This window comes from Pseudophryne corroboree, chromosome 1 (genome assembly GCF_028390025.1).
Source record: "Pseudophryne corroboree isolate aPseCor3 chromosome 1, aPseCor3.hap2, whole genome shotgun sequence".
Lineage (NCBI taxonomy): Eukaryota > Metazoa > Chordata > Amphibia > Anura > Myobatrachidae > Pseudophryne > Pseudophryne corroboree.
The window spans coordinates 884,199,682-884,227,541 of NC_086444.1; the positions used below are offsets into that span (position 1 = coordinate 884,199,682).

The following is a 27,860-nucleotide window of genomic DNA, read 5'->3' on the forward strand; positions in this document are numbered from 1 at the left end:
CTACTCTAGAGACTCAGATGGTAGGGTGTAATTCTAAAATATCCGACACTGAGGACCGATACAACGTCCGAAGAATGCTGAATGTCCCCATGTCGACCTTTTTTTCACGTCGACCTTGTTCATGTCGACCTAATGGGTGTCGACCTTGAGTTCCATGCCCGCCTAATGTTGCTCTGCATTTCAATTTGTGGCTCCATAAACATTCAAGTTAGCTCTAGAATTTGTCAAAATTATTCTCACTCAAGTTTGAATGGGAACATATTGAAAATTATTTAACTAATTGATGTAAATGATGAATATAGTGTTTTTAAAAAAAAATGCAGATATAGAATTTCTGTTTAACTCAAAATGTAACACTGAGTTAGTAAAACAGCAGAGAATCTAAGGTTTTGCACTTTTTTAATTTAACTTTTTCCCTGAACCCTATCTCCTTACCAATACAAGTACCCACCACAAACTCCATGCACATTACACTTACTAGCCATGACCAGAGATGGATATCTAAACTTACCTACAGTGTATTTCCACAGCACTAATATCACATACCAGAAATACATTCCCATTTTGTGCTTTGCTTTCTAGGAGATTTCCAAATTGCTTCTTTAAGCCGCATACACACGGTGCGATATAACTACCAATATGGACTATATAGTCCATATCGTTAGAAAACATTGTGCATATTGCACCGTGTGTATACAGCATACTTGCCTACTTTAATAAAAGTATTTCAGGGAGACTGTGAAAGTAACAGCTATCAGCGCGGGCGCGTACTGCTACATCTGAGAGGCCTGTCATGAAAATGACTTACATCTAAATGTAAATGAGCCCCAAACTTAGTAAGATCTACTGGTTGAAGAAAAGACCCTGATATTTTGCTGGAATCGATTGTGTATTGTGTTTTTCAAGAGGTTCCATATACTGTAAGTGGCCATAGGGATCATTGTGCCTTATAACCAATGCAGGGAAATGGCGCTGATGATCCCATTTGAATGTATGTATCTCTGATTTCTTTTTCCCCCCCAAGAACGTAATAGCTCCATAATCGGGGTAAGGTGCAATCAGGGAGATTGCTGGACTATTCAAGGAGTCAGGGAGATTGGTGCTATTTCAGGGAGTCTCCTGCAGAATGAGGGAGGGTAGGCAACTATGGTATACAGCTTGCGATGCCGATGCATGGTCCCGCGGGGTCGGCATCGCAAGGTAAAATAGAGTGTGCAGGCAGGCCAATATTGAATTTATCGGAGGTTCATGCCTCAGGCCAGATCGCATGGTCAATATCGGCCGTAGCCTGCATTGCACTGTGTCTATGCAGCTTTAGACACTTATCTGTCCCTCCCCCCTATCTCTTCTTTGCCCTTGTCATTTCTGACTTCAGCTTGTCTTTATCATTGCTGACCTCTGATTGCCCTTGGACTTGTGCTGCAGCTACCAGAGTCTATGGGTGGAATTCAATTGTTTTAAAAGTCTGTTCGGTTTCTGTATTTTCCTGTCTATTAGATAGGAAAAAACAGACTCCCAACTGACTTTTCAAACAATTGAATATCCCCCTATATATCTTAAAAATTGTCACACCATTGTAGTTTATTGCTGTACAAGTGAAATTCGACAAAAAATCCATGATACTGTCTGCGGTAAAACTAGACTACTCACATATTTAGAGTTCTATACAAAATATAACCTCACAATCGCTAGCACAGGCTTATCAATAACAAACAGAGGCGTAAAGGTGCATACACACTTGCCGATAAAATGAACGACATTACTAATTTTCTCCCTGCATGAGCGACATCATTCACTTTCTAGGCAAGTGTGTATGCCGACGAAGATGGCCGATGCGCGGCACTGTGGGTCGTTAACGACCCTCGGTGTCAGCAGTGCATGCATGCTCAATCTGGACTGTCGCCTGCATGGCATGTGACATCGCTGAGCAATTTGAACGGTCATATCGCTCAATGGGGGTGATTCAGAGTTGATTGTAGCTGTGCTAAATTTAGCACAGCTACGATCAGGCACACTGACATGCGGGGGGGCGCCCAGCACAGGGCTAGCCCGCCCCGCATGTCAGTCCCTGACCTGTCGCAGAAGTACAAAAGCATCGCACAGCAGTGATGCTTTTGTACTTCAGGAGTAGCTCCCGGCCATCGCAGCTCCTGCACGCTGGCCGGGAGCTACTCATCGCTGCCCGGGTCGCAGCGGCTGCATGTGACGTTACGCCGCCATGCCGCCCCCTCCCGCCCAGTGAACGCCTCTGCCTGTCAATCAGGCAAAGGCGATCGCTGGGCAATGACAGCCATCGGCTGTCTGGCATGCACCGGCACACTGCGGCGCCGGCGCATGCGCACTTCTGACCTGATCGCTGCGATGAACGTCAGCGTGCGATCAGGTTAGAATGACCCCCAATGTGTAAGGGCGGCCGCCAACTGCCCGGCCCGGGAGGGGAAACACTAGTCGACGTCGCTCATAGAGCGACATCGTCTAGTGTGTATGCAGCTTAACAGCCTGCGAGTTGCAGACACTCACAAGTTTTCTGCAATTTAGCTGCTAAATACAATATAAGAAGCAATAATTTAAAAGGAAAAATCAACCTGGTTTTAACCTTTCATTTATTGCCAATTTAAATCTAGAGCTTTGGTGCCTGCAACTCGCAGGGTATAACATTTGCCCCAGTATGTATACTTCCCTGTCAGTTAGGTAGTGGATAGAAGACAATAACAATAATTCCTCTCACAGGCATGACAGGCAGATTTTACAAAAATATTAACACAAATCAATCAAAAACTATTTTAAAACCATAATTCTTTCATTGGAATTATCAACATCACAAAGGACCTAATTTATTTTAGAGATATATGCAATCCAGATGATTTGCGTACATCTCCGATGTTTTGTTGATCTGCGTATGCGCAGGATCTGTACTGAGCATGTGCAGATCTAGGTCTCTAACAATGGTCGCAGCGCCCCCTAAGATGCAGCATGACTGACATGCTGCAGACGTTTGTGGCCGGGGAAGGGGCGGCGATGGTTAACATTACAGTTTTATGAGTGTTGCAGAGGCCAGTGGCTGCATCTTCACTGGCCCCAGTAGCATGACTTATATAGCCATCCTAAATAATCTGAGGGTTACTCAGACCGATGATCACGCAGATGATACAATGCTGTAGATGCAGTGGATCACAAAAGCATGCAGTGGGCATCTATCTATTACAGGCGCCTCCTGCTGCTTTTACATATTTTCACACAGCAGCTGCATCCAAAGATGCCACTGCTGTATGAACTGTGTCCATCTCTGAATCAGGCCAGAGTCTCAAATAGCCCAGTGCACAGTTTAAATGTCCACTCCAATCAGCACAAGGTATGACGTGTTAGACTTGGAATGTGATTAGTAATGAAATAACTGCTCTTTGCACTTCAAGTACAAGAGGGGTCTGAAGAGCACTGAACCCTATTTGGCTGTCAAAGTATTACAAATAATTCCAAGACAAAATTCAATTTCAGAAAGCAATGGCAGCAAAGATCCAGCTGAATATGACATTAAAGAAATAATGATGATAATTAGGAAATGTTTACTATGTGCACATGCTGCAAACTGATGCAAAGTCATTGGCACACATACCTATCAAACAAAGTAATCACACAAGCTGCCGCACACAAAATATAACAAAGTATTCTCTTACTCCAGGTACAGATATTATTCTGCAATAGCAGCCCAATTTCTGTACATTCATGGCTAGTTAAGTGAGTAATTCCATGCCATGTCATCTTTATTTCTGAGAGGTGAATAGTTATATTCCTGCTCATAGTTAGACTGGTGAAGTCCTCACTGTACAGACCATTGTCATTACCGGAGCATTCAGCTCACAATCTGCCTTCTCTAGGTACAGTGTGCTGCCTGGGTGACCGTCTGGGAAAAGTAGATCTTTCCCTGCACAGACTGGTCAAACTGTATGGGTGATGCTACTCTTCTAGATCTTATCTTGTATAGAACAATGTCACTACTCTTCTAGATCTTATCTTGTATAGAACAATGTCACTAATTTACAAACGGATTGCCACATTTATCCTACAAATCTAGAGTACGTAATCAAATAGAAGGAAGATAACATACTGTATTCAGAAGTGCAGGTTTACAACATGATAAATACAAATGCTATTATGGATGTTGTGGTCCAATTAATTTTTAAGGAAAAAGACAAGTAGCTTTTGGTGTGCAGTATGCAGCCGTCACTACAGCAGGCACTACATGGCTGTTGTGTATATTTGTGATGAAGTCTCACCTGGCTGTTTCCTGCCATTCCATTTCTTGGCCATCAACGGATAATAGTTCATCAAGCTCAGTGAAGAGCTGCGGGGGAGCCGGGCTGTCATCTTCTTCACCCAAGATGAAGCGTATGCGTTCAGCAGCTGGTGAGACTGTTGAGGTGAAAATACTTCGATTAAGGGCCTGATTGATAATAACCGAGGTGCGGCTCTGCAACCGCTGCCTATCCCTAGAAGCATTTAGAGTGTTCTCCATATTTTCCCGATCAGAAGTCATAATTTTCTATGACTAGACAACCGAGATGTCTGGGATGCTGGTTATGCAGCTTGAGTTATCAATGTAAATCTAAACGACGAAAATATTCTCAGAAGTACAGTACTTTACCACCCTAATAAGCTAAGGTAAGCAAACTTAATATTTATATAGCAGGAAACCAGTTTCAACCAAACCAGCTTGGGCAAAAGGACTGGGTTGGAGCATCTATCTACACGTTCTCCACCCACCCACCTAAAAAGTGGCACTTTCATTGGTCTGAAGGTTTAGGCACTTATTACCAATGTGGCAATGTTTAACAAGAGACAGTGTGCTCTTTACATGAAGACCAGCATAAAATACATTGTTAAGCATCAGTGCTCCTGCAAAACAGCTTAGGGTCAATTTCTGCACAGCTGGCGACAGGCACACTTTTTCTTTCGGCTGATATATTTAAGAAGTCAGAACTTTTTTTTTTTTTTAATAAAATAAAAGCGCAGTGTATTTATGTAACCACTGGGCAGCTTCTATTAACTTTGCAGATTGCCTAGTGCTTAGATTTAACAGTTACAATTATTGCATAGTTTCAACAATTTGTAATAATTTCTAAAGGATAATTCAGGAGGTATATTTAGAATCAGTTCTAGTTGTAGCTGCCACTCTACATCTTGCAAGAAACAAATGTCTAAACTGCTTGGATTACAGATCATAATTTGCATTACTAAATTATCCTACAAGTCCTCCCCTTGGCTAATGACCTGGATCCACTGTAGAAGGCTAGGGGCTCAGTACAGATATCACAGACATGACATTGGCAGTTACATTATTTCAACAAGGCTTACACAGTCCAAAATCAAAGAATTTCTATGAACAGTCCTTGGTGTCAGCAACAAACAAAATGAAGTTAAAATTTCATGCAAACAAAGCATTTTGAAGAACAAAAATTATAGAAATTCACAAAAATAATTTACTATACAAACTTTTATAACTTGATGTTCAATTTCAACATTAACATAAATCTCAATTGCAATAATACGATGAAGTGATGATGGATGCTCGTTCCTGATACTGTATTAATAGAATATCTGACTGATAAAAAGCAAAATGTAAATATCTAATCATTTTTCAGTAATGTAACTCACAGCATTGATGTCCTCTGTGCTGAATAATATATGAGAACATATAGCCTCATCCTTCTGCATTATAACCTTGTTTAGTTATCGCACTGCAATACTTAACTTGGAACATTTCAATGTGGATAGAAATAAAGGACAAAAATGAAAAATTAACCTTTAGTAAAAGTTCATTTTATATTTCTTCTGTTACATGTGTGATCTTGTTTTATTGCACCTGTGTTTACCAATACAATGTGGAAAAAGTACATATAAAAGGCAGAAAATCATTTTTGTTTTCTTTTCTGCATTTGTAAGGCATCATTTATGAAATGCAGGGACATTTTAAGATGTTTATAACCAGTCACAAAACATTTAATTGGCATGGTGTGACTTTAAACATTCCATCCGTGTATATGGCCAGGTTTTATAGACAGATGTACAAGGAAATGGCAAATTAATCCTGTGAAATTAGATTAAATGTTTCTAAACAATAAAGATAGCACCAAGAGCATGTGGTATATAGTGCTGTACTTCCAAGGTTGTTCAAACTAGTTCTTGGATTTAGGGTACAACACCAGATCTCTATGCAAGGTTATGTCCTGTCTATGATTACAACTAAGCCCTCATGTCTGTGATTTTATACTTTATAAAGAAAGAAGACAGATCTCATTTACTAAAATCTGTGCTGTATGCTGGCGGGAATACATATGTTTTACCGGCAGACGGGATGCCTGCTGTCAGTATACCATCCCGTCTGTAGGAATCCTGGCAGCAAGTCCCCTTGCGGGCTCACTGCGCTCGCCATGCTTTGGGCCCAGGTTATACTACTACTCGGTTGGTGGCAGGACCCATCAACCAAGTGGGAATACCCAGTGGTGGTCAGGATTCCGGGCGTCGGTATTCAACCGTCTGTCGGGATTCCGCAGTCAATCTCCTGAATGCTGGGATCCCAACAGCCGATATTTTAACTGCATCCCTACTGGAGATACTATAATTTTCTGTATATTTCTTACTCTGAGATTTAATACTACATTACATTTTGGTCACTCTTCAGAGTAATAATAAATATGTTAATATCCCAGTCGTCAGTCATACCAAAGACACAGTATTTATTATAAACTATTACCAGCCCATCAAAATGATGGAACAACTGTAATGTCAGCAGCGGCGGCTGTGTGCACACTTCAATTGCTCCATCGGACACCATCTAGTGGCCACTGATGCTCAACACACTTGAATTCCCTCCATAGAGGTGAGAAGCTTCGTTAGCCTTTTATTATATAGGATACATGCAATAATATCATAAAACACAAAATATCTTGTTGTGTCAGTTCAGTAAATCACAGATTATGAGGTCTACATTAATGGAGTTAGCTCAACCCATCAATATAATGTACAGTGATTTAAACTAAGGGGAAAAGAAATGAAATTTATAGGCCCACAAAGCTCTAGGGCAGCAGTTCCAAAACTTGGTCCTCAAGGCCACCCTAACAGCAGTCCAGGTTTTAAGGATTTCCATGGTTAAGCACAAGTGACTTAATTAGTACTTTAGTTTGAGTATAATATCTGTGCACAAGCTTGGACATACTTAAAACCTGGACTATTAGGGTGGATTGAGGACCGAGTTTGGGAAACCCTGCTCTAGGAAAAATAATAAATTATGATTAGGCATCTAAATCCTTGAATACTCCAGTTAAATTGAGAGCTTGTACTATGAAACATACAGTGTAATCAGAAAAGAACTACAAATACACTGAACAGATATTTCAGAATGTGGGCAATTACATAATACTGCACAATGCTAATAGTCCTACAATCTCAGAAAAGTCAGGATTAGGAACATATTCATCAAATGCTAAGAATTTAGCTAATCGCAGATCTTGGTGAAAGCCTCAAATATTTCACTGAATCCTATAAGAACTCCTGAATTTGGCGCATATTAGTAAGAATGCAGAACTCAAAGATCAACTTTCTTGATGTTTTCTACATTTTGTTCCCTGTTATTTCTGTTGCTTACCACATAGAGTTAACGTACCTTTACTAACTATTGCATTGTCCTTACTAACTACTACAAAGTTAGAGAACAACCGAGACCACTGCACAATACTGCAAATATGTCTTCATATCTCAATATATCTCGATAAACTAGCTCTGTACAGATATTAACATAGAATGTATACAATATACCTGTAGGGCTTTTTTTTTTTTTTCTTTGTTTGTTACAAAAGCTAGAAGCCTGTATGCATCTCCCTGTAACAGCAAAGTCTTTATGTAAATACAGTGCATAAATGAATTAAGGAATTTTTGGGTCACGGGTCTTCTATACTTGAGTGTACCACATGCACTTTACTACCTTTTCTGTAAGTTAATGAGCCATTTACAGGCTGGATATGGGCGAGTAACAGAACACAACATTCAAATTCATCGACATATAAATCCACAGCTGGCCAAAGAGTAAAATGCGATGGAATGGAGAGTGATGCCTATTTATAAAAGCTAAAAATGGCTTTTCTGCAGTATTTTAGCTGGAGAAAGCAAGGTATCACATTTCTCCATATGTAGAAAAGAAAAGACTATAGAGAAATGACAGATTTCTCCTCTTTTCTTCCAGCTGTCAGATACCTGCAGCACCAGGGCCAGACTAACAATGGGGCGGATGGAGCTCCAGCTCCAGGCCCCAGTTAAAAATAGGCCCATCACCAAGGCAGCCTGATGATGATTAACTGTCCAGCTGGCTATATGAATGCCATAAATTATAAGAATTAAAATTATATTTCTATATTCCACACAAAGTGATGCCGTTATTCTACTTTTACATATTTTGTGAGACATAGGGGCTTATAGTGTAGGAAATGTACATGCCCATATGTCACTGGCCATACCCACACAGCATTAACCACACCTCCTCAATTTCTCACAATAGGCCTTAGAACATTTTCAGCCACAGGTCCATATGGACCATAATCCGGCCCTGTGCAGCACCCATACAGTTGCAGGTGCAGTATTTCTCGTATCTGACCTTCTGTTCAAAACAAATTTTTATCTCTGAATGCATTACGTCTACTCACACAATGGAGATAAAACTGGAAAAAAACAGTTCCCTTTCTGCTGTCTCTCACAATGCATTACTTTCGTGGGTCCAATCTGTGACTGTGTGGGCAAGCACAAACATACTGGACTAAAAACATATATTGCTGTCACATAGCAAATATAAGCCCACCCAAGGCCAGCTGTCTTCTCTTTGTAACAGGTCTTTATTGCTTGGTCTGTATGGGCAGGTATTGTTATATAAATACAACAGAATGCACATTGCAAATCACAGAAAAAAAACCTGATAATTATCAGCTGACTAGAGCCATTTTAGACTCCTGTATCTGTTACCAAACAGGAATGTAAAGTTTTAATGTGTGTATGTTTGCATGGCGGGGTAATGCAGTAAGCAGTGTGTCGGGCAGTAGAGGCGTCTTCCCTTAGCAGCCCGCTATCCATTGTCAGTACCCCTGCCACTCCTGTCAATCACTGATACCCCTTGGTCCCATCCCTGATTTGTGCTCTTTGCCATTGGCTCTCTGCTCGATGGCAAAACCACTGACCATCGGTAGTTAGCCATTAATGTTGAAGGGAAATGTTTGCAGGTGAGCACAAATTTATAGTTCGCAGGGAGGTGCTGAACACCCTAGCATTGGCCCAGCAATTTGTTAGTATGTGAAATGCAATGGTAACATTTTATTATTTTTTTATGATGGTTTACTTTTATTTCATATTTCATACAGAAAGTTGACCCGTACACAGTATATTGCTTCTCTGCTACATTATTTGCTCTGCCAGGCTAAACATATAAATTAAAAAATAAACAGATTATCATGTTAGGTAGCTAGATTTTGACATTAATAAGAAATAACTAATGACTTAGGGCCTAATTCAGACCCTGTCGCAGCCGCTATGATTGCACAAATGGCTGCTTACCTGGCGCCTGCGCAAGAGCAGAGGCTGTAGTGCGCATGCGCAACCAGTCATTATACGATCGCAACACGGAAGGATGCTTTCACATCATGATTGACGGCATTGGGGAGTGTGTCGCGGAATACGCAGAAGTATCATGGACAATTTCAGGGCCGGCCGATGACGTCACTTGGGTTTCCTGTGATTGGAAATATGGCAGTGGTGCCCCTGCATACGCAGCCATGCTGTGTAGGCAGAGGTCAACCAGAGGTCAACCTATATGAAGTTTTTGCGATGCAATTGCAATTGAATTGCGATCACATCGCGGGGTAGTGCCACACATGCTGCACAAGGCTCTATGGTGGGTGGCCCCCAGCATTTGATTTTAGTGCAATCTTAGCAAAATCTGCAACCAACTCTGAATAACCCTCTTAGAGCAGACTGCAGGTAGAAATAATATTCCGGCAAAATATATGCTTCTTATTCCTAACAGTATAAACAAGGTACCTCAGTGGTTCCAGAGAAACACACAATGTTAGCTTTTATAAATGACACGTCTGTTGCACTAACAGCTGGGAGCACTGTGAAAGTACAGTAGTCTGCCTGCTTTGTGGCATTGCTGATGGAGCTAACTGGACAAGCAGAAGGCAGCATGGACAGTATACAACCAATACACTTTCCAGAAAATATTTTAATGCAGACAATTTCTAGTATCCATTAAACTTTTCCTAGTTTTTAACCTGGGATAAACATCAGAACCATTCTGCTAGTTAGATGGTGGCACCTTTTTATTTTACTTACTTCAGGATTGTATGTACTATGTACCCTTTTTAAGTAAAGTGTAATATGAATACTAACCTGAGCCACCACCAAGTTATGAACATATACTTGCCATCCCCTACCCTGTTTAGTAAAATGACGTAGTTATATTATTCTCAGTGAGCTGGCTTCCAATACGAAATTCCTGTTTTGCAGTATTACACCTCCATTATTGTGTGGACCAACATGACACTATTGGGCCTTTTTAGTTACACATGTAGTCACGCTCATCTATGCTGCGTTACATATGCACGCAGGCCCGGCCCTACGCATACGCCGACTATGCGGCAGCGTAGAGCGCGGGACTGATGAGGGCGCGCTGCAGTCAGTAGTCTCCCACTAATCTCCCAGCAGCCGGTCTCCACGCCTGCCCTACACTGCTGCCGGACCCTGCTGCCTCCTCTCCCGTCACACTGCCCCTACTGCTGTGAGAGAAGTAAGATTAGGGTTAGAGGAGGCGGGCTGTGAGCATGGGAGAGGGGATGGGGAAGGTGAATGTCAGGTCACCCTGTCAGGGAAGCGGGAGGCACCACAGGTCACAGAGTCACTGATTGGTGCTAACTCCGGCTCTGAGCGACAATACCGCTCTCGGCTTGCTCCGCTCTGTCCCGCTGCAGCAGCAATGTCCCGTTGTACAGCTAGGAGCGGTGGCTGTCTGCCCCATTACCCTATGCACAAACACATAAGGGCAGGGGAAGTGAGCATCATGTGGAGTGTGAAGTGACGGCTCAGAGTCACTCACCGCCAGCTGTGTGCACGTTGTGATACATGTCTCAGGCTGGTGATCAGTGATACAGGGCTGCTGAGTTGATTGATCTGCTAAAGAAAATATGACTTTAGTAGAAAAAAGTGCATTCTACTAGCAGGTGGTTTATTTAAATACCAGGGGTCCCATTTATAAGTAACCCTTTAGCCCTTAATAAATCCTTTCAGTATTTGACAAACAGCTGTATAGTAAACTAAGATTACTGCTGTTTGTCACTGTTTCGCTATGGTCCGCATTGCCAGCAATGGGGACCCAGTGCTGCCTTTCTGGCTTCAGCAAAGCATTCCAGGCACTGCCGGGTACCCACAGGGTGAATCATGCACGTGCATCAAACTGCAGAGGAGAGGATGCCACCAGGCCGACTACGCAGCGTAGAACGCGGGACTGATGACAGCACGCTGCAGTCAGTGTTCTCCCACTAACCTCCCAGCAGCTGGACTCCACGCCTACCCTACACCACTGCTGGACCCTGCTGCTTCCTCTCTCCTGTCACACTGCCCCGCCCGGGCCACTGTCACACTCGCCGCCTCCAGGGCTCTCCCCGCCTGATCTTCTGGCTCTTCTGTGGTGTAAAGTGTATAAGCAGCTCTACTGTGGTGTAACATGTATAAGTGGCTCCTCTGGTGTAACGTGTATAATACTGTCGGGGTCGGACTGGCCCACAGGGGTACCAGGGAAACCACCAGTAGGCCCCACTGCCTGAGGGCCCAACCTTTCCTCTAGGGATCAGGTTCCAGACTATGCACTTGTATTATACATGGTAGATATGTTGCATTACACTGCACTAGACTATTGTGTATTTCAAGCCTCTGTGGAGGCTGGCCACACTCCCTTTGTAGGCTGGCCACACCCCTAAGTATGGGCCCCTATAACAGCAATCCCCCGGTGGGCCCTTCATGTCCCAGTCCGACACTGAATACTGTGGTGTAACGTGTATAAGCTGCTCTACTGTGGTGTAACATGTATAAGTGGCTCCTCTGTGGCTTAATGTGTATAGACATCTCTACTGTGGGGACGTAGCATGTATATTGGGCTCTACTGTGCGGCGTAATGTTAATTGATACTATTCTGTGGCCATGCCCCTTCCCCATGAAGCTACGCCCCTATGTATTTTACTAAGGGGCGCCAAAATATATATTCGCATACCCCAAAAATTAGGCTAGGGCCGGCCCTGTATGCACGTGAGCATGCATCATGGCATAGTACGAACGCACTGTTCTGCAACTGCCCGTAGCGCATGCACGCGTACACAGTCTCGGGCACACTAGCCGCACTATCGCTGCCACATCATGGTAACGATGAGAGTGACTACATCTGTATTTATTTTGTCTGTTGGATGAGCAATGTCACTGTAGTGTGTGTCTCACCTGACCATGAGCTGCAGATGAGACTGGTCTACAGTCTCTCTGATATTGATAGTGCTCTGAGTATATGCCAAAACTTTTACATAAAGTACAAGACTGCAGGAGATACAGCACAATATAGCTCTCCCTGTTGGATCTCATGTCTTGTTAAAATACCACTAGGCGAGTCTTGGGCTGCCTTCTGTGTAAAATCTAGACAATATACAACTAGCAGGTAAATGTGTAAAGATGTGGAGTGCTATAAAGTGTTACATCAAGGTGTGAAGTGTAGATTCAGAACTGACTGTTTTTACACTGTTTAAGATAAGCAATAAACAACTTTTCACTGTAGTAAGCAAGTAGTGTTCATCTGTAAAGTACAAGTGATTAGGGTGCTTTTAGTAGTTGTCTGGAACAAGAGGAGGGGCAGCGTGTAATTATAAGTAGAACATTGGAAATCTTATTAATAACATGCATACAATATTTCAGACTATATGGAAACCTAAATTCAGTACAGTATGTATAATTTATGCTATTATATCTACAATGACTAAATATGTCTAAATAACTAATACCCTCTAACCAACCAAGTACTCCATCATTTTCACTGGAAGACTGAGTGAGTAACGGCCAATCTATGAAGAGGTAGAGATAAATTTACTACAGGTTGAGTATCCCATATCCAAATATTCCGAAATACGGAATATTCCGAAATACGGACTTTTTTGACTGAGAGTGAGATAGTGAAACCTTTGTTTTTTGATGGCTCAATGTACACAAACCTTGTTTAATACACAAAGTTATCAAAAATATTGTATTAAATTACCTTCAGGCTGTGTGTATAAGGTGTATGTGAAACATAAATGAATTGTGTGAATGTAGACACACTTTGTTTAATGCACAAAGTTATAAAAAATATTGGCTAAAATTGCCTTCAGGCTGTGTGTATAAGGTGTATATGTAACATAAATACATTCTGTGCTTAGATTTAGGCCCCATCACCATGATATCTCATTATGGTATGCAATTATTCCAAAATACGGAAACATCCGATATCCAAAATACCTCTGGTCCCAAGCATTTTGGATAAGAGATACTCAACCTGTATTACATTTTCTGACAAACTATCATAATTAGAACGAATAAAATAACTATTGTTACTGTTTTATGCCAATGGAGCACTCCTTGGTGTTTGGTTTAGAAAACCATGCTGTTAGATCACCAGAAGCAGCACCAAACAGTCCAGTCACTGGTGCGACTAAGGTTATTCCATTATGTATCAGATTCTCCTCACACCTCTTATTAGATTGTGGCTCCAGTTGGGTAGACTAGAGACATCTTTCCCTTCTGTTTCCTGACTGTAAGTTCTCTTGTCACCTTCATATGTACTTGATTTATGTATGATTTGTCACATCCACTCTGCAGACTATTGTAGTGCCTTACAAATGGGTGTCATTGCATGTCACTGTTCCCTTCAATGCACCGCACTCTATAGTATGCTGGTGCTTTAAAAATAAAGGATAATAACAAAGCTGTGATAATAAATGCAGCCAGTTTGAAAAGTGTGCATAAAACAGATTAAATAAGACCAATCTAAAGGTGTGTACACACGGTGAGATCCTTGCTATGACCGATTTTGACTATGCAATTTCCCTTGAACTCCCCCAGAGCCCAGATAGCACAGATTTTGACTATGTACAATTTTGACTAAGTGCCAATTTTGACTATACTTTGTACTAAACAGTCAAGATTGACTTGCCTGCACAGTCTATCTAGCCTTAGGATACCGACCCCACGGGAGCGCGCATCGGGATCGAATCTGTATCACAAGCTGCCTAATGCTGGCCATACACTTGTGCGATTGCTTTCGACGCGAGATCGGGCCCGATTTCCCTTGAAGCTCACCTTGAGACAAATCTCATCGAAAGTGCATTTTTACTGCATTCGATGCACATACAATCCTGAGATTTATCTCATGCCCCTTACGACCGGAAATCGTAGTGAGGGAAAGAGGAGTGGCCAGGAAATCACCTGTCTTCACATATCGCACATCGCGATGAGATAAATCGAAAGTGGTAAAAAAGAGCATGCGATCACGCCCCGATTCGATAAATATTAAGTGCAGCACATAATATCTTGAGACGCGAGATTCGACTGGCGTGCCCGCGCATCGCGTCGAAAGGTACCTTAAATGTGCATACAATCCCACGATTTCTCTGACAGATGTGGTCGAAATCGAAGGCTAGTACCGATAATCTCACAAATGTATGGGCACCATAACACCTTGAGATATGCACTAGCTTTCCTAAAGATTTTGACTATATAGTCAAAATCTTACAGATTTATCTCACCGTGTGTAGACACCATTACTATGAGCAAAACCTCTAACAATATTTTTCCATTAAAGTAAACATACATACATACATACATACATACATACATACAATAAATGTACAAGGGGTGTGCAATAAGTTTACAGATGTGCAGCGCAAAGGAAGACACAATTTGACTGGTTGTGAACGGTTGTCTCTGTTGAAAGTTCTTGTGAAATGTTAAGACATTGGGCCTAATTCAGACCTGATCGCAGCAGCAAATTTGTTCTCTAATGGGCAAAGCCATGCGCACTGCAGGGGGGGGCAGATATAACAGGTGCAGAGAGATTTAGATTTGGGTGAGGTGTGTTCAAACTAAAATCTAATTGCAGTGTAAAAATAAAGCAGACAGTATTTACTCTGCACAAAAACAATAGAACCAACCCAAATCTAACTCTCTCTGCACATGTTATATCTGTTCCCCCCCCTGCAGTGCACATGATTTTGCCCATTAGAGAACAAATTTGCTGTTGCGATCAGGTCTGAATTAGGCCCATAGAACTGTATATACTGTAAGCAGCACTACACACCATAGAATTCAGCATGTTCCCTTCCTTCACAAACTTGTTATGGAGCTCAACAGAGGCCACTGGAGAGCCACACCAGGAGAGTGTTGACCGACTGAGAGCTGCCTCTGTGGAGGAAGCACCGTGTTTGAGTGGTTAGCAGAATTCGTCACGGGAGACTTTCTGGAAGACAAAGAGTGCTGCGGCCAACCTGTGTCCGCAATCACAGAGGACAACATTGCTGTTGTGTGAGCCGCAATTGAGGTGGACTAAAACTTGCACTCATGGTGCCCTTCTCCATCATGACAATGCACCTGCCCACAAGACAAGTGGATTTTCTGGCCCATGAATGCACCCAGGAACTTGGTCATCCCCCATACAGTCCAGACTGTGTTTCCACATATCAAGCGCAAGGTGTAAGGGAATGGTTTTGAGTAATTGAAAGCTGCAGTGGAGACCATTATCCAGCATATAGAAGACGTACCTGCATCGGACTGGTCCAGTTGCTTCGCCAAGTGGTTTGAGCGCATGCAACTTTGCATAGATTCCTCTGGCGAATACTTTGAAAAATGTATTGTCCACTTTATTTGCAACTATATTTCTTTTTGTGGCTCCGGAAACTTGTTGCACACCCCTCGTATTTTCACCTACAAGTAGTACATACTTTCTGTACACTGATAGCTGAGCGTTATAAATTATGTAACGTTATTATAGCATAAATGTTTACTATCAGACATTATTATTATGATGATGATGATGATGATTATTATAAATTAATATTTCTATCATGTTTAGCAGCTTATTTAGGCAAAGAAATAGCTTCTATTATGGATTCTATTTGGCATTTACCTTAAACTGCAGATAGGGGTCCATAATTTATCAAGCCTTGGAGAGTGATAAATTGCACGGTGATAGAGAACCAACCAATCAGCTCCTGTCATTTTTCAAACACAGCCTGTAACATGGCATTTAGGAGCTGGTTGGTTGGTACTTTATCACCATGCAATTTATCACTCTCCAAGGCTTGATAAATCTGGGCCATAGTTTTGCCAATATAAAGTCTTTACTCTTGGATTATAAAATCATAAAACAATCATAAAAATCATAAAAATCCTTAGTAGAGTTATACATAAGCACAGTTCACTACCTCCTAAGTGGTACAGTCAGTTTCCAATGGCTTACAAGATGAAAGTAAGCCAGAATGTTACAGGTTGCCTGTCTATATTATAAACTAGCGGAATACCCATGCTTCGCTACGGAATTTCCGTGCTTGTAACTTTAATTTTTGAAGTACTTCCTGGTAAACTAATTAGACTTACAACAGGACATGATCCGCCCGCTGCTGCCATTCTTTGTCAGGCTGCACCTCTGGGCGAACCTTCCCCAGATTGATGCTGTCAAAAGGCTGGTGCTGAGGAGAATAATCCGCCTCCTTCTTTGCCCTGTCCAGCCTTTGATGCTGCCCTGCTCAGTGTTGTGAATGCTGGGACGACAGGCCAAGCTCCGTCCGCTGTATGTTGAATATGTAAGGTTTGCAGGGATAGGCTGACTCTATTCTAAAGGGCCCTAGGTCTTCTTGCTTAGCTTCTCACTCTCCTTAGGGCTCCTGCTTTGAGGTAAAAAGGTAAAGATTTTGCACAACACTTAAGGCCAGTACTCACTGGCCGAGGTCAGAGAGATGTGTGCTGAGCGAACCGCTCAGCACACATCTCTCCCGGCGCTCAGCACAGCGCGATCTGTGCTGAGCGTGCGGGGGGAGACGGGGGGGCCGCTCACTTCACCCAGCGGGTGAAGTGAGCGACCCGCTAGATTGGCCTGCATGCAGGCCAATCTAGCAGCAGCGATAGCGATGCGCGGGGCTGCGCATCGCTATCGCTGAGGGGGCTACACACGGAGCGATCGTGCTTAAAATCTAAGCAATCTAGTCAGATTGCTTAGATTTTAAGCAGCGATCGCTCGGTGAGTACCCCCCTTTAAGGTCACTGGGAGAGCTGTTGGTACCCTTTACACAGCAGATAAGCAGTTGCTGACTATCAAGCTTTTCTTTAATGCATTTAAGAGTCAAAATATCTATGTCTCCTTTCCTCCTATTGCTCTCTAAGAGGTTTGGCAATATTTAGTTCAAGTGACAGGTTAACCTCTGATAATTGAGACACTATTCTCTACTGAATGGAGATAGGTTGGTTAAGTACTTATATCTGAAATTTTATATATATATATATATATATATATATATATATATATATACATTGCTTAAAGTGGTCCTAGAGAGGTAGTGGAACTCACCATGCAAAAAAGGGGCGTGGTCTTGAAAAGAGAGGGGCATGGTCACCCAAAAGTATTCCTAATTCAAATTACGCAGCACAGTAGCACAATCTTATTCACATTACACCACATAGTAGTGTCCCTTATTCATGTTATGACACACATTAGTGCCCCTTATACACAAAGCCCACAGTAGTAGCGCCCCAAATACACATAATACCCACAGTAGTGCCCCTTATGCAATACCCACTATAGTGGTAGTGCCCACAGTTGTGGTGCCCCTTATGTAGAGCCCATAGTATTGGTGCCCCTTCTACAGTGCCCCCAGTAGTGCCCCTTATGTCCCCAAGAGTGATGCCCCTTACTACATGCCCCCTATGCAAAGCTCTCATTAGTAGTGCCCCCACTAGTAATGCCCCGTGCAGTATTGCCACCGTAGTTATGTCCCCTGCAGTTATGTCCCCAGTAGTTATGTCCCCAGTAAATATGCCCCCAGTAGATATGCCCCCAGTTGGTTTGCCCCCAGTTGGTTAGCCCCCAATAGTTATGCACCCAGTAGATATGCCCCCAGTTGGTTTTGCCCCTAGTAGTTATGCCTCCAGGTGGTTTGTCCCCTGTAGGTATGCCCCAAGTAGTTTTTCCCCCAGTAGTTTGTTCCTACTTGGTTTGCCCCCAGTTGGTTTGCCCCCAGTAGTTATGCCTCCAGTTGATTTGCCCCCCTTAGATATGCCCCCAGTTCCACCCTCTAGTAACACTGCTTGCACACACAAAATAACAAAACACAATACTCACCAGCCCCGCTCCTGCTTTCGGACCGCAGCCTCCGTCTGGTGCCCACTCCTCGGAACTATGGGAGAGACGTCATGACGTCTCTCCCATAGCGCACAGTTGCACACTGTCAGAGACGGAAGCCAGAGCTCAGGAGTGATCTCCGGCTTCCTGTTGCCGCTGAGTGGAAGAAACTGAAGGAACCGGTGCCTGCTGGAAACACAGTCTCAGCGGGCGCCTGGCATTTTCCTGGGTTCAGTGAGCCGGAATTGCGTTCCGTCTCCAAATGGAACTGCCGCCCCGTTCCGGCTCACTTTAAAATCTGTATATATATATATATATATATATATATATGTATATATATATATAAGGCAAATACAGCTGACTCATCACAAAATCTTCTGAACCATAAGGTTGCACTTCCTTGCCAGAGGCAGTTTTAGAGCATTCCATTATTCAAATAGGGGAGCCACGCCCAGCGACTTTTGACAGTGTTTAGTGGGTGGCAGTTGATGTGGCGCCCCTATTTACATAATGGAATGCTCTGCAACTGCACTGCAAGGAAGTCCAGGAATAGAGCATTGTGTCCTACACCCTCTGTGACTTGGTATCGCCGGCACCATGCATTTTTTATAGCCCCGGCTGGGTGGATTGTCTTAACTCTCGGTGAGGGGGAATTATCTCACCCCTTTTAACCCCTTTGTTGGTGGAATTTTTTAGTGGGATTTAGGATTTTGTTATGAGTCAGTGGTATTTGCCATATATTTTATTTATATATATATATATATATATATATATATATATATATATATATATATATATATATATATATATATATATATATATATATATAGATACACCCTTTAGTTTGAATCTTTCTTCTCATTTACATCCATTATGTTTCTTCAGAATTGCCAAAGACAAATAAGTAAACAAGTTTAAGTTACAGACACAGAAGGCCTGATGCAGAGCTGAACGCAAATCATCCACAATGGCTTTGCATTGCATCTTAGGGGTGTCTTCGATTTAAGTCGGATCTGCGGTCTTGTCGGAAAGTTTCCGACTTTTTTAGGTCGAATAGTGATTCGACCTATTCAATGGGGCTACCGTTTTTCCGACAGGTCGGCAATTCCAACTTGTCGGAAAACACGTGGATCGGCGGATAGCTGCGGATCCATGTGTTTTTTTGGAATTGCGGACAATACAACAGCTTTTAGCCCCGTTTTCAACAATGTCAATCCGACTTAAAAAAAGTCGAATTGACATTGTCGAGAACGACCAAATTGAATACTGCATTGTCGGATCCTTTCCGTCAGAAGCAACACACAACCTATATAAACCTATATAAGCTCCTGCTGATTAAAATTATAAGTGGCATGGCTATATTCTGTGTGTAATTGCGGCTGTATTGGCATAACAAATTATGTTACAGTGTTTGTCAGGAAAACACTGTGGCATAACATTTCGTATGCAGATACAGCTGCAATTACACACAGAATATAGCGATCTCACATATCATTTTAAGCAGCTGGAGCTGCTTGTGCCTCCTATTGCATACCATGGTGATAAAGACGCAATTTCCGGGGGAGAGATGTGCAAAAATGACATGTACAGTACACAGACTATTGTGGGAGATCAATTTTTTTTTTTTTAAGGTTAGAAATAATTGAAACATTTTTTATTTGTTGCAAATGTGCTGTATTTGTGTACTTGTAATTGACTTTCAACATTGACAAATACAACTCACCCAGGAAAAAAAAGCTCTCTTTATGTTCGACTTGTTATAGTTGTTTGTGTAAGATTTTTAAACTCTGACTCCATTACATCGGCTGCCGCTGAGTTGTACGTTTAACATGGGGAAAACATTTGGATTCGCAGTGGGAAAGCACAAAAGGTACACTCTGCAAATTGACTTACTTTTAATTCTGAATAAGCACAATACTGTAGTTCCTACTCAGAAACCTGAGTTGTTTCTTATGGGCCCTACAGACATGCCGATCCGCCGCCGAGGTGCCCGACGGCCGATACGGCCGACGGGCGACCCGGCGGCGGGGGGGGGGCAGTGACTGGGGGAGTGAAGTTTCTTCACTCCACCCGTCACGCGGCTCCATCGAAGTGCAGGCAAATATGGACGAGATCGTCCATATTGGCCTGCATGCACAGCCGACGGGGGACCAGCGATGAACGAGCGTGGGGCCGCGCATCGTTCATCGCTGGAGCCTCCACACTGAAAGATATGAACGAGTTCTCGTTCATTTATGAACGAGATCGTTCATATCTTTCAAACAAATCGGCATGTGTGTAGGGCCCATTATATGTAGCATCTAAACCAGTATCAATGTATTTCTTTCACTAAATTTCCTGTTAAATTATATTCACCTTCACTCCAAGAGCCTGCTCAAGAACCTAGTGGTCAGTTTTGCACCTATTAAAAGCACATTTAATAATAAGCAATCCAGGCATGCTCATTAATAACTAGGCTTCTCCATTTAGCACAACTTTAATTACAGCTAAATGTAATTACTGCACATTTGTCCTCCTTTTTGTGCATCTAACATCCAATTTACATGTTTTTAATGGAGTACGGCTAATCGGTCAGTAAGAAGTATATTAAAACCAGTGTTAATTATTGTTAAATTGTTTAGAAGAAACACATAAAGCCTGAGGTTATTTTACAAATTCTTTTAAAGTAACAAGAGAAACTACTTGTAATTAGTTGAATGAATTGCTGTAATGTTTGTACGAATCATATGACTTATTCATAGATGTAGTTTATATTGTTTGCAAGTCATAAATGTATATACAGTAGTATACTTTCTGGATTGTGACCTCTACTTCTGTTCTGCCTCTTATAGTGTAGGATAAGGAGGGACTGTGTGCCAGCAGTTGGGTGATTGCTGTATAGTACAGGTAACAAATGCACATGAAGAGGAAAGATAAAGTAATACTACAATACCCATTCTTCTTAAAGTCTATTGGTAAGTATAGAACAATTTGTTTACATTTTAATTGCAAGTTTAAAAAAATATATAAATTACGAATTGATGTTTAAATATAAAGTAATAATTTTGATTTACAATTTGATTTGCTTGCTTAGCTACATTAATACATTGAAATATTTCTGTAAGAAATTTTGTTCTTGAATTAATTCCTCTAAAGAAATATGTCAACATTAAATGTAGTCAATATAATATTAGTTTTAGGTATGACATTTGGCACAAAACAGATAAAAATTAATGACATGCAGATACAACTTAAAAGAGGCATTCTATAATAAGAAACACATGATTATTTAGGGGTAATTTAATTAGCTAATATAACGTCGAATATCTGGGCAGGGAAATCTCACTTGTTTTAGCTTTACACCATAGAAGTGCAAGCAAAAATAAGTACGATTTTTGTACCGTAATAATAGCACATTTGCACCTCTGAAAATAGCACAAAGTTCCAATGCAACCACGCACTTCAGCTGCTAAATGGATCAATTGCGTTTCCGTAACTCTAACCTTTGAGTTTACTGCTATTTTAATTATTCTATTGGTAATTTTCTTTGAATAGGGGGTGCATTTACTGTTGAGTGTAGCACTGATTTGAGTGTATTCATCTGAGATACCATCTAAAAGGGCATATACACGGTCTGATATGAACTACCGATATGGACTATATAGTGCATATTGGTAGAAAACACAGTACATATCGCACTGTGTGTAAACAGCTTGCGATGCCGATGCACGCTCCCGCAGGGTCGGTAACGCAAATAAAAATAGACTGTGCAGGCAGCTCAATTTTGACTAGAATTTGTATAATCTACAATGAGCTATTTCTAGTACAGTCGAAATCAGCCATAGCCAAAATCGCACTGTGTGTATGCACCTTAAGAATGATACAGTAGATTAGTATGGGTATAATTGTGATGCACCAGAATCTCCTATTCTAATACTTTCTACATTTACATTCTTGGAGTGGTGTTTGTAAATGGATGACATAAAAAAAATCTAATAGAATTAAATAGTAATATATGTTTTTCAAAAGTAAAACTGAACAGAATAAACATTTGCTGTTCTGACTTTTCAAAGTTTCTAATGCTTGATACATTGGATAGAACACAGTTTTTAGATGCAATATTATGTATGAGGGAACGTGAGGCATACAGGAGTAATATTCCCAATAATAAGGCACCAGCAGCATCATAATTGCCTTCTGTATCTGTGCAATCAGCCCAAGTGCATGTATGGTGGTTGGTCTTTGCCAGCACAGTGAAATGGTGAGCTTCTGCAATACATTGGCCATTCCTACTAAAGCACAGATCATTCAGATCCTGTTGGTACTACGGTGCATGTCGCAAAGTACCGATGTTTTGTGCTTTACTGCACATGTGCATATGGATCTGCGACGGCAGACACAGGACAGCATCAGACTGTCAGTGATTGACAGTCTTATGCCGTTTGGGGGCTTAGAGGGGAGGGGGCAGGGACAGCCTCCATTTCACCAAACAGAGGCGTATAACCGCCATTGCCATGAGGGAAGATTCCAGGATCTCCATCAGAGGATGGAGATTTCTAGGTAAGCAGATTTCTACAGCATGTAAGCAGCAGACTTCTATGTAAGCAGCAGCGACAGTTATTCCAACCGGGTGTAGTATGTTATGCTGTCGCTTGGGATCCCGGCGCCCAGCATACCGGCGCCAGGATCCCGACGGCCCAAGAGGGAGAATAGTTGTTAGTATGCCAGCTGTCGGGATTACGGTGTTTGTATGGTGAGCGCCGGGATCCCGACTGCCGGCATGTCAAATACCTCCCATTCCAACCACATCTGAATGAGGGCCAATGTTGGTCAGGGAACAAGAGGACCAATTACTTTACCAGGGGACTCCCTGCAAATTTGTGAGTCTTCAAAAAAGTAAAAGTATATTTTGCTGCATAGCAATTATTGGAGATTAAGAGCCTCGTTAAGCATTTTTCAATTTGAATATACAGTACAGATGTGTCCTCATGCATCTACCCTCAATACGCCACACAGAAGGAAATGCCTGGCATGACTGAGATGAAAGTTCCCAGACAACTCCGCTAACGACGGGCATCTATTATTCCTGTATAAATACTAAGATGATTCCTTGTCACTCAAAAAAAAAAAGTTATTAACATTAAGCTATATTCTACAATATATTTCATACAGGATTGTTTTTTATGGTATCCAGTCTTTATGTCAACAAAACTTAGGTCGACACGCATTAGGTCGACCACTATTAGTCGACATGGTTGTTAAATCGACAAGGCCACTAGGTAGACATTGCAAAGGTTGACACGTGAAAAGGAAGACATTAAAAAAAAAAATAATACATTTTTTGCACTTTTTCATACTTTATGATCCACGTGGACTACGATTGGGAATAGTAACCTGTGCCAAGCACAGTGAGGAACCTTGCCCAAAGCATGGCGAGCGAAGTGAGCCATGCGAGGGGACACAGTGCACTAATTGGGGTTCCTGGTCACTTCACGAACAAAACACCCCCCAAAAAAAAACTCATGTCGACATTTTTCCATGTTGACTTTTTCCATGTCGACCTAATGACCATATCGACCTACTTCAGGTGTCAACCTAGTCACTGTCGACCAACAGTGGTGGACCTAATGACTGTCGACCTAGTTACTGTCGACCCAACGATCCACACCCGTTTCTTATACTGATACTTGTTTTTTTGTTTTTTATTATGCATTATATGCAACTGAAAGATTAACAATATATTTTAAAAAAACGGCACTAGGTTGAACCAACTAGGACTGGTGAAACAAAAGCAGGTAGATAATGTCAACCACCCCTAGACTGGTTAGCCCATTTAGCACAGACCCATTCTTTCCTATGTCCCCGAGTGACATCAGCAGTAGTGTCATTTTTTTTTTTTTTGCCAAGATATTGCATGCTACATGTAATGCCGATGAATGTTTCCATGGACTTGTGAGTAATAAAGTGAAGAAAAGGGGGGGGGGGGGGGGGGGGGAGAGTGATTTTTGACAAATATTCAGTGTTTGTGTACATGTATGTGTGTGTACACTCGCACGCAACCAGGCATACTGGCACTTGTGGTTCTCCAAATATCATCATGCTCTGGCAACCTTGCTGGGACCAGTAGTCCGCCTGTAAACAATCATATTAATATTACTACTCTAAGGACAACCAGGTCTGGTTGCCGTTAGAGAGGAGGGACACATTTTTTTTAGGGTTCCCACTTCTCCTCTTCCCTAGGCATTTCAGTCCTGGGCTGACCAGTCTTTGTTTGGTTGACATTATGGCAGAGGGACTCCGTGCACACACACACACACAACATTGGAGAAGACACCAGTGAGTAATTACTGACTAAGCTAATTGAAAACTACCAATTGCTTAATTAGTACTCGCGGGACAGGGTAGTGCTGCTGGGGTGCAGAAGCAAGTCCTGGTGACTTTTTCCTAAAAATAACTATTCTGAGTAACCGATGGTAACGATGATTATGCAATGCTGCATCTTCAGATGTGCACTTGGATCTGCAATGCCTGGAAGGACACCTCTTTTGCTTCAGGTGCTTTGTGGCATTAGCATATTTTCGCATATCAACAGCGTCTAAAGAAACAGCTGCTGTATTTTTAGCGTCCATCTCTGAATCAGGCACACGGTCTGGTGACATCAGAGGTGACAACTGCCTTTGCCATCAACTCTGCTGTCACTGTTTAACTGTGCCACTATAATTTCTCTCTGTCAGCATTAAGTGCACATGGCAATGAATATCCCTGGTGCTGGCAGCTGGAGGCTTAAATCCAATGTGTCTCTGGTTAATTAACATCCAGGGGTCATTCAGGGCTATGTGAATAATCCTGACTGACATGTAAAATGTAGACAATGTGGAGGTGTCTCGTGGATGTTCAGGTAAATGCTAGAGACAGGGTCAGGATTGTGGGGAAATGATGTGGAGGAAGGCCCTGTTCACAGGCATAGGCATTCGCAGGGTGGTTGATGGCGGCATCGTGGCATTGCGGGGGGGTGTGGTCAAAAACGCAGATGGGTCAGCACCGTTTTTGGGACAGACGCATGAGGTCACACATGGCCGATGTGAAACAAAACCTCAACTGTGCACCTGCCTTTTAAGCTTGACTATGCAGGCAGGTGTTGGCCCTAGTTGCTGCGATCATGATCTAATTGCGATGTGATCACAATTTATTTGCATAGCAGCATTGAGTGGCACTTAGCATGCTGGGTGGCCTTGCCCTGTGCTGGCCAGTACCCAGCATGCGATCGTATGCGGTTGCAGTTTTGCCAAAATACTGTAGCTATGCTTTCTACGCATATTCATGGAACAAAAAGATGAATCTGTAACATTTTCATCACACCCACACAAACACGGTGCTGTAACTTGGCTGCTCTGCACCCTATACTGGCCACGCTCCCGGCCATGCCTACTCACTTATGACATCCCGCTAAGCAAATGTGGCCGCCAACGCCAGTATATGCAGCACTGCCTGAAGCATCACCAGGGCGCTACAAGAGGCTGTGCAACCTGCAGGACACTCCAGGGGGTGTTGCGGCAACTTGCTAACCAGAAGCAAGGGTCATGGGGCCGTCAACTCTGGCGCACCCCTAGTTACGGCCTGCATACACAATACACCGTCACGTGCATGGGCATTATTTCATTTTACCATACAAGATTTGTAGTGTTCTCTTCTGTTACATTTTTATGAGTGTTCTCATGGATTATTAGAAATCTGGTAATCTCATGCTAAATACAACACTTACATGTTTTCTTTTTCTAGTGTACCGTTCAGTTGGGAATATGAACATTAAACAATGAATGGAAGGGAAGTGAGGTGTGTCAAGGGTTTGGGTCTGCACTTACATGCTGCAAGAGAATCAGACTACCCTCTCAACCCTCCTCTCCTCTACATTACAACATGTAAGATCTCTTATCAGTGTGGGATTTTAGATGAATTCATTTCCTTAAAATATATTATGCTACCCCGGGTCAACCGTGGCCAGAGCAGACTTACGCCAACAAAATGAAGCATAGCTTTCAAATAAACTTCTTGTATGCGATTTACATCACATTTCCAGGAAAACTAAGAAAAATCAAAGTATAAAATGGAAAAGACAACAAAAAGGGCAATTTCTTTACATTTAAAGGCGTAAATCTGCACTAGGATCACAGCATTCAGCAAGCACTCAGACATTTGTTTTCATTATGTAATTTGAACTAGTTGTGCATCTTTGGTCAATGTTAGTAAATAAACCTTAGAATATTCACTAACACAGATGAGCACAGTATAATCACAAATTGCTGCAATCCTACTGCATACTTGCCTACTCTCCAAAGGGTGTGCAGAAGACTTCGCAAGACTCCGGAAGTTCAGGAAGCTCTCACATACTCCTAGGAGAGTACACTAGCCTACCACATCTCACTGGTAAAGTTGGCAGTCTGGAGGTTTGGATGCAATCCACTATGGCACAAAGGGGGGAATTCAGTTGTTTTGCATGCCCGATCTCCCTTCTAAAGTGATGGGAAATTGTGGTGTGAAATTCAATTGTTTATTTTTTTCTGGTTTAGCGGCTAAACACGACCAAACTTATCGGTGCAACACAAAAAGTCACGTTTGTGAGCTCAAACTGGTCACATTTCAGTTTGCCGATTGTGCCCAAATGGAGCTATAATTGTGCGTGGATAATCCACACAGACGGTCACTGAGATGACTTATCACATCAGTCTGTGTCTGGGCTATGTAGTTTGACTTGGAGCAGCATTATGTTAGTAAAGTCACATGAGCGTAGGTAGAGAGAAGACGCACTGTGGGAGGGGGAGGTCAAATAACTCTAGACGTGACACATACATTACATGCAAAGGTTATAATTATTATTGAGAGGTTATTCAAGGGGTATGTGGGAGAGTCTGGTGGCATAAGGCAGGAATGTGGAGGAATCTGGCATAAAGGGGGCATGTGTCTGGCATAAAATGGGCATTTTTACAGTAGTCTGGTAGCATGAAAGGTGCCTGAGGAGGAAACTTGTTAAAAAAAGAAGAAAAAAAAGAGACAAGGCATAAGCTCCACTTTGTCTACAGCTGGTCCAGACTTCAGTGCATATCCCTAGTTTCTACAAGCATATCTTATCACTAGCCCTTCCTTCTCTTGCTATTTATCAAAGAGGGGTCTGAGAGCGGCATTCCGATAAGTAGTTCTCCTCTATGCCTAACTCTCCCCCCAGCAGTGTCGGACTGGGGCATGAAGGGCCCACCTAGGAGATACAGTGGTAGGGGCCCATGTTTAGGGGTGTGGTCACTCTCTAAAGGGGGTATGGCCAGCTGCCACAGAGGCTTGACTAACCATTAAAGAGTGCATGGTCTGGGCCCCTTGATATATTTATATAGTAAATACTGCTAGTGCATGCAATGTGCCATCCTAAAGCAGTAATTCCCAATATAATCTATTGCATATC

General features: G+C 42.3%; 1 protein-coding gene and 1 long non-coding RNA gene across 13 annotated transcripts in view; one reads left to right on the forward strand and one right to left on the reverse strand.

The window, feature by feature from the left end:
- Positions 1 to 27,860, reverse strand: part of SLC4A4 (solute carrier family 4 member 4) — a 393,000-nt gene that overhangs the window by 163,239 nt on the left and 201,901 nt on the right. For all 10 annotated transcript variants that reach the window (XM_063920111.1, XM_063920108.1, XM_063920104.1 and 7 more), the window contains exon 4: positions 4,275 to 4,410. In XM_063920111.1, the coding sequence (XP_063776181.1) occupies positions 4,275 to 4,410 (136 nt within the window). The remainder of the gene's footprint in view (positions 1 to 4,274; positions 4,411 to 27,860) is intronic.
- Positions 10,644 to 27,860, forward strand: part of LOC134915299 (uncharacterized) — a 38,049-nt gene continuing 20,832 nt past the window's right edge. For 2 of the 3 annotated variants that reach the window (XR_010177389.1, XR_010177391.1), the window contains exons 1-3: positions 10,644 to 10,822; positions 21,262 to 21,384; positions 26,189 to 26,328. This is a non-coding gene — a long non-coding RNA (uncharacterized LOC134915299). The remainder of the gene's footprint in view (positions 10,823 to 21,261; positions 21,385 to 26,188; positions 26,329 to 27,860) is intronic. The other variant, XR_010177390.1, reaches the window with a different exon arrangement.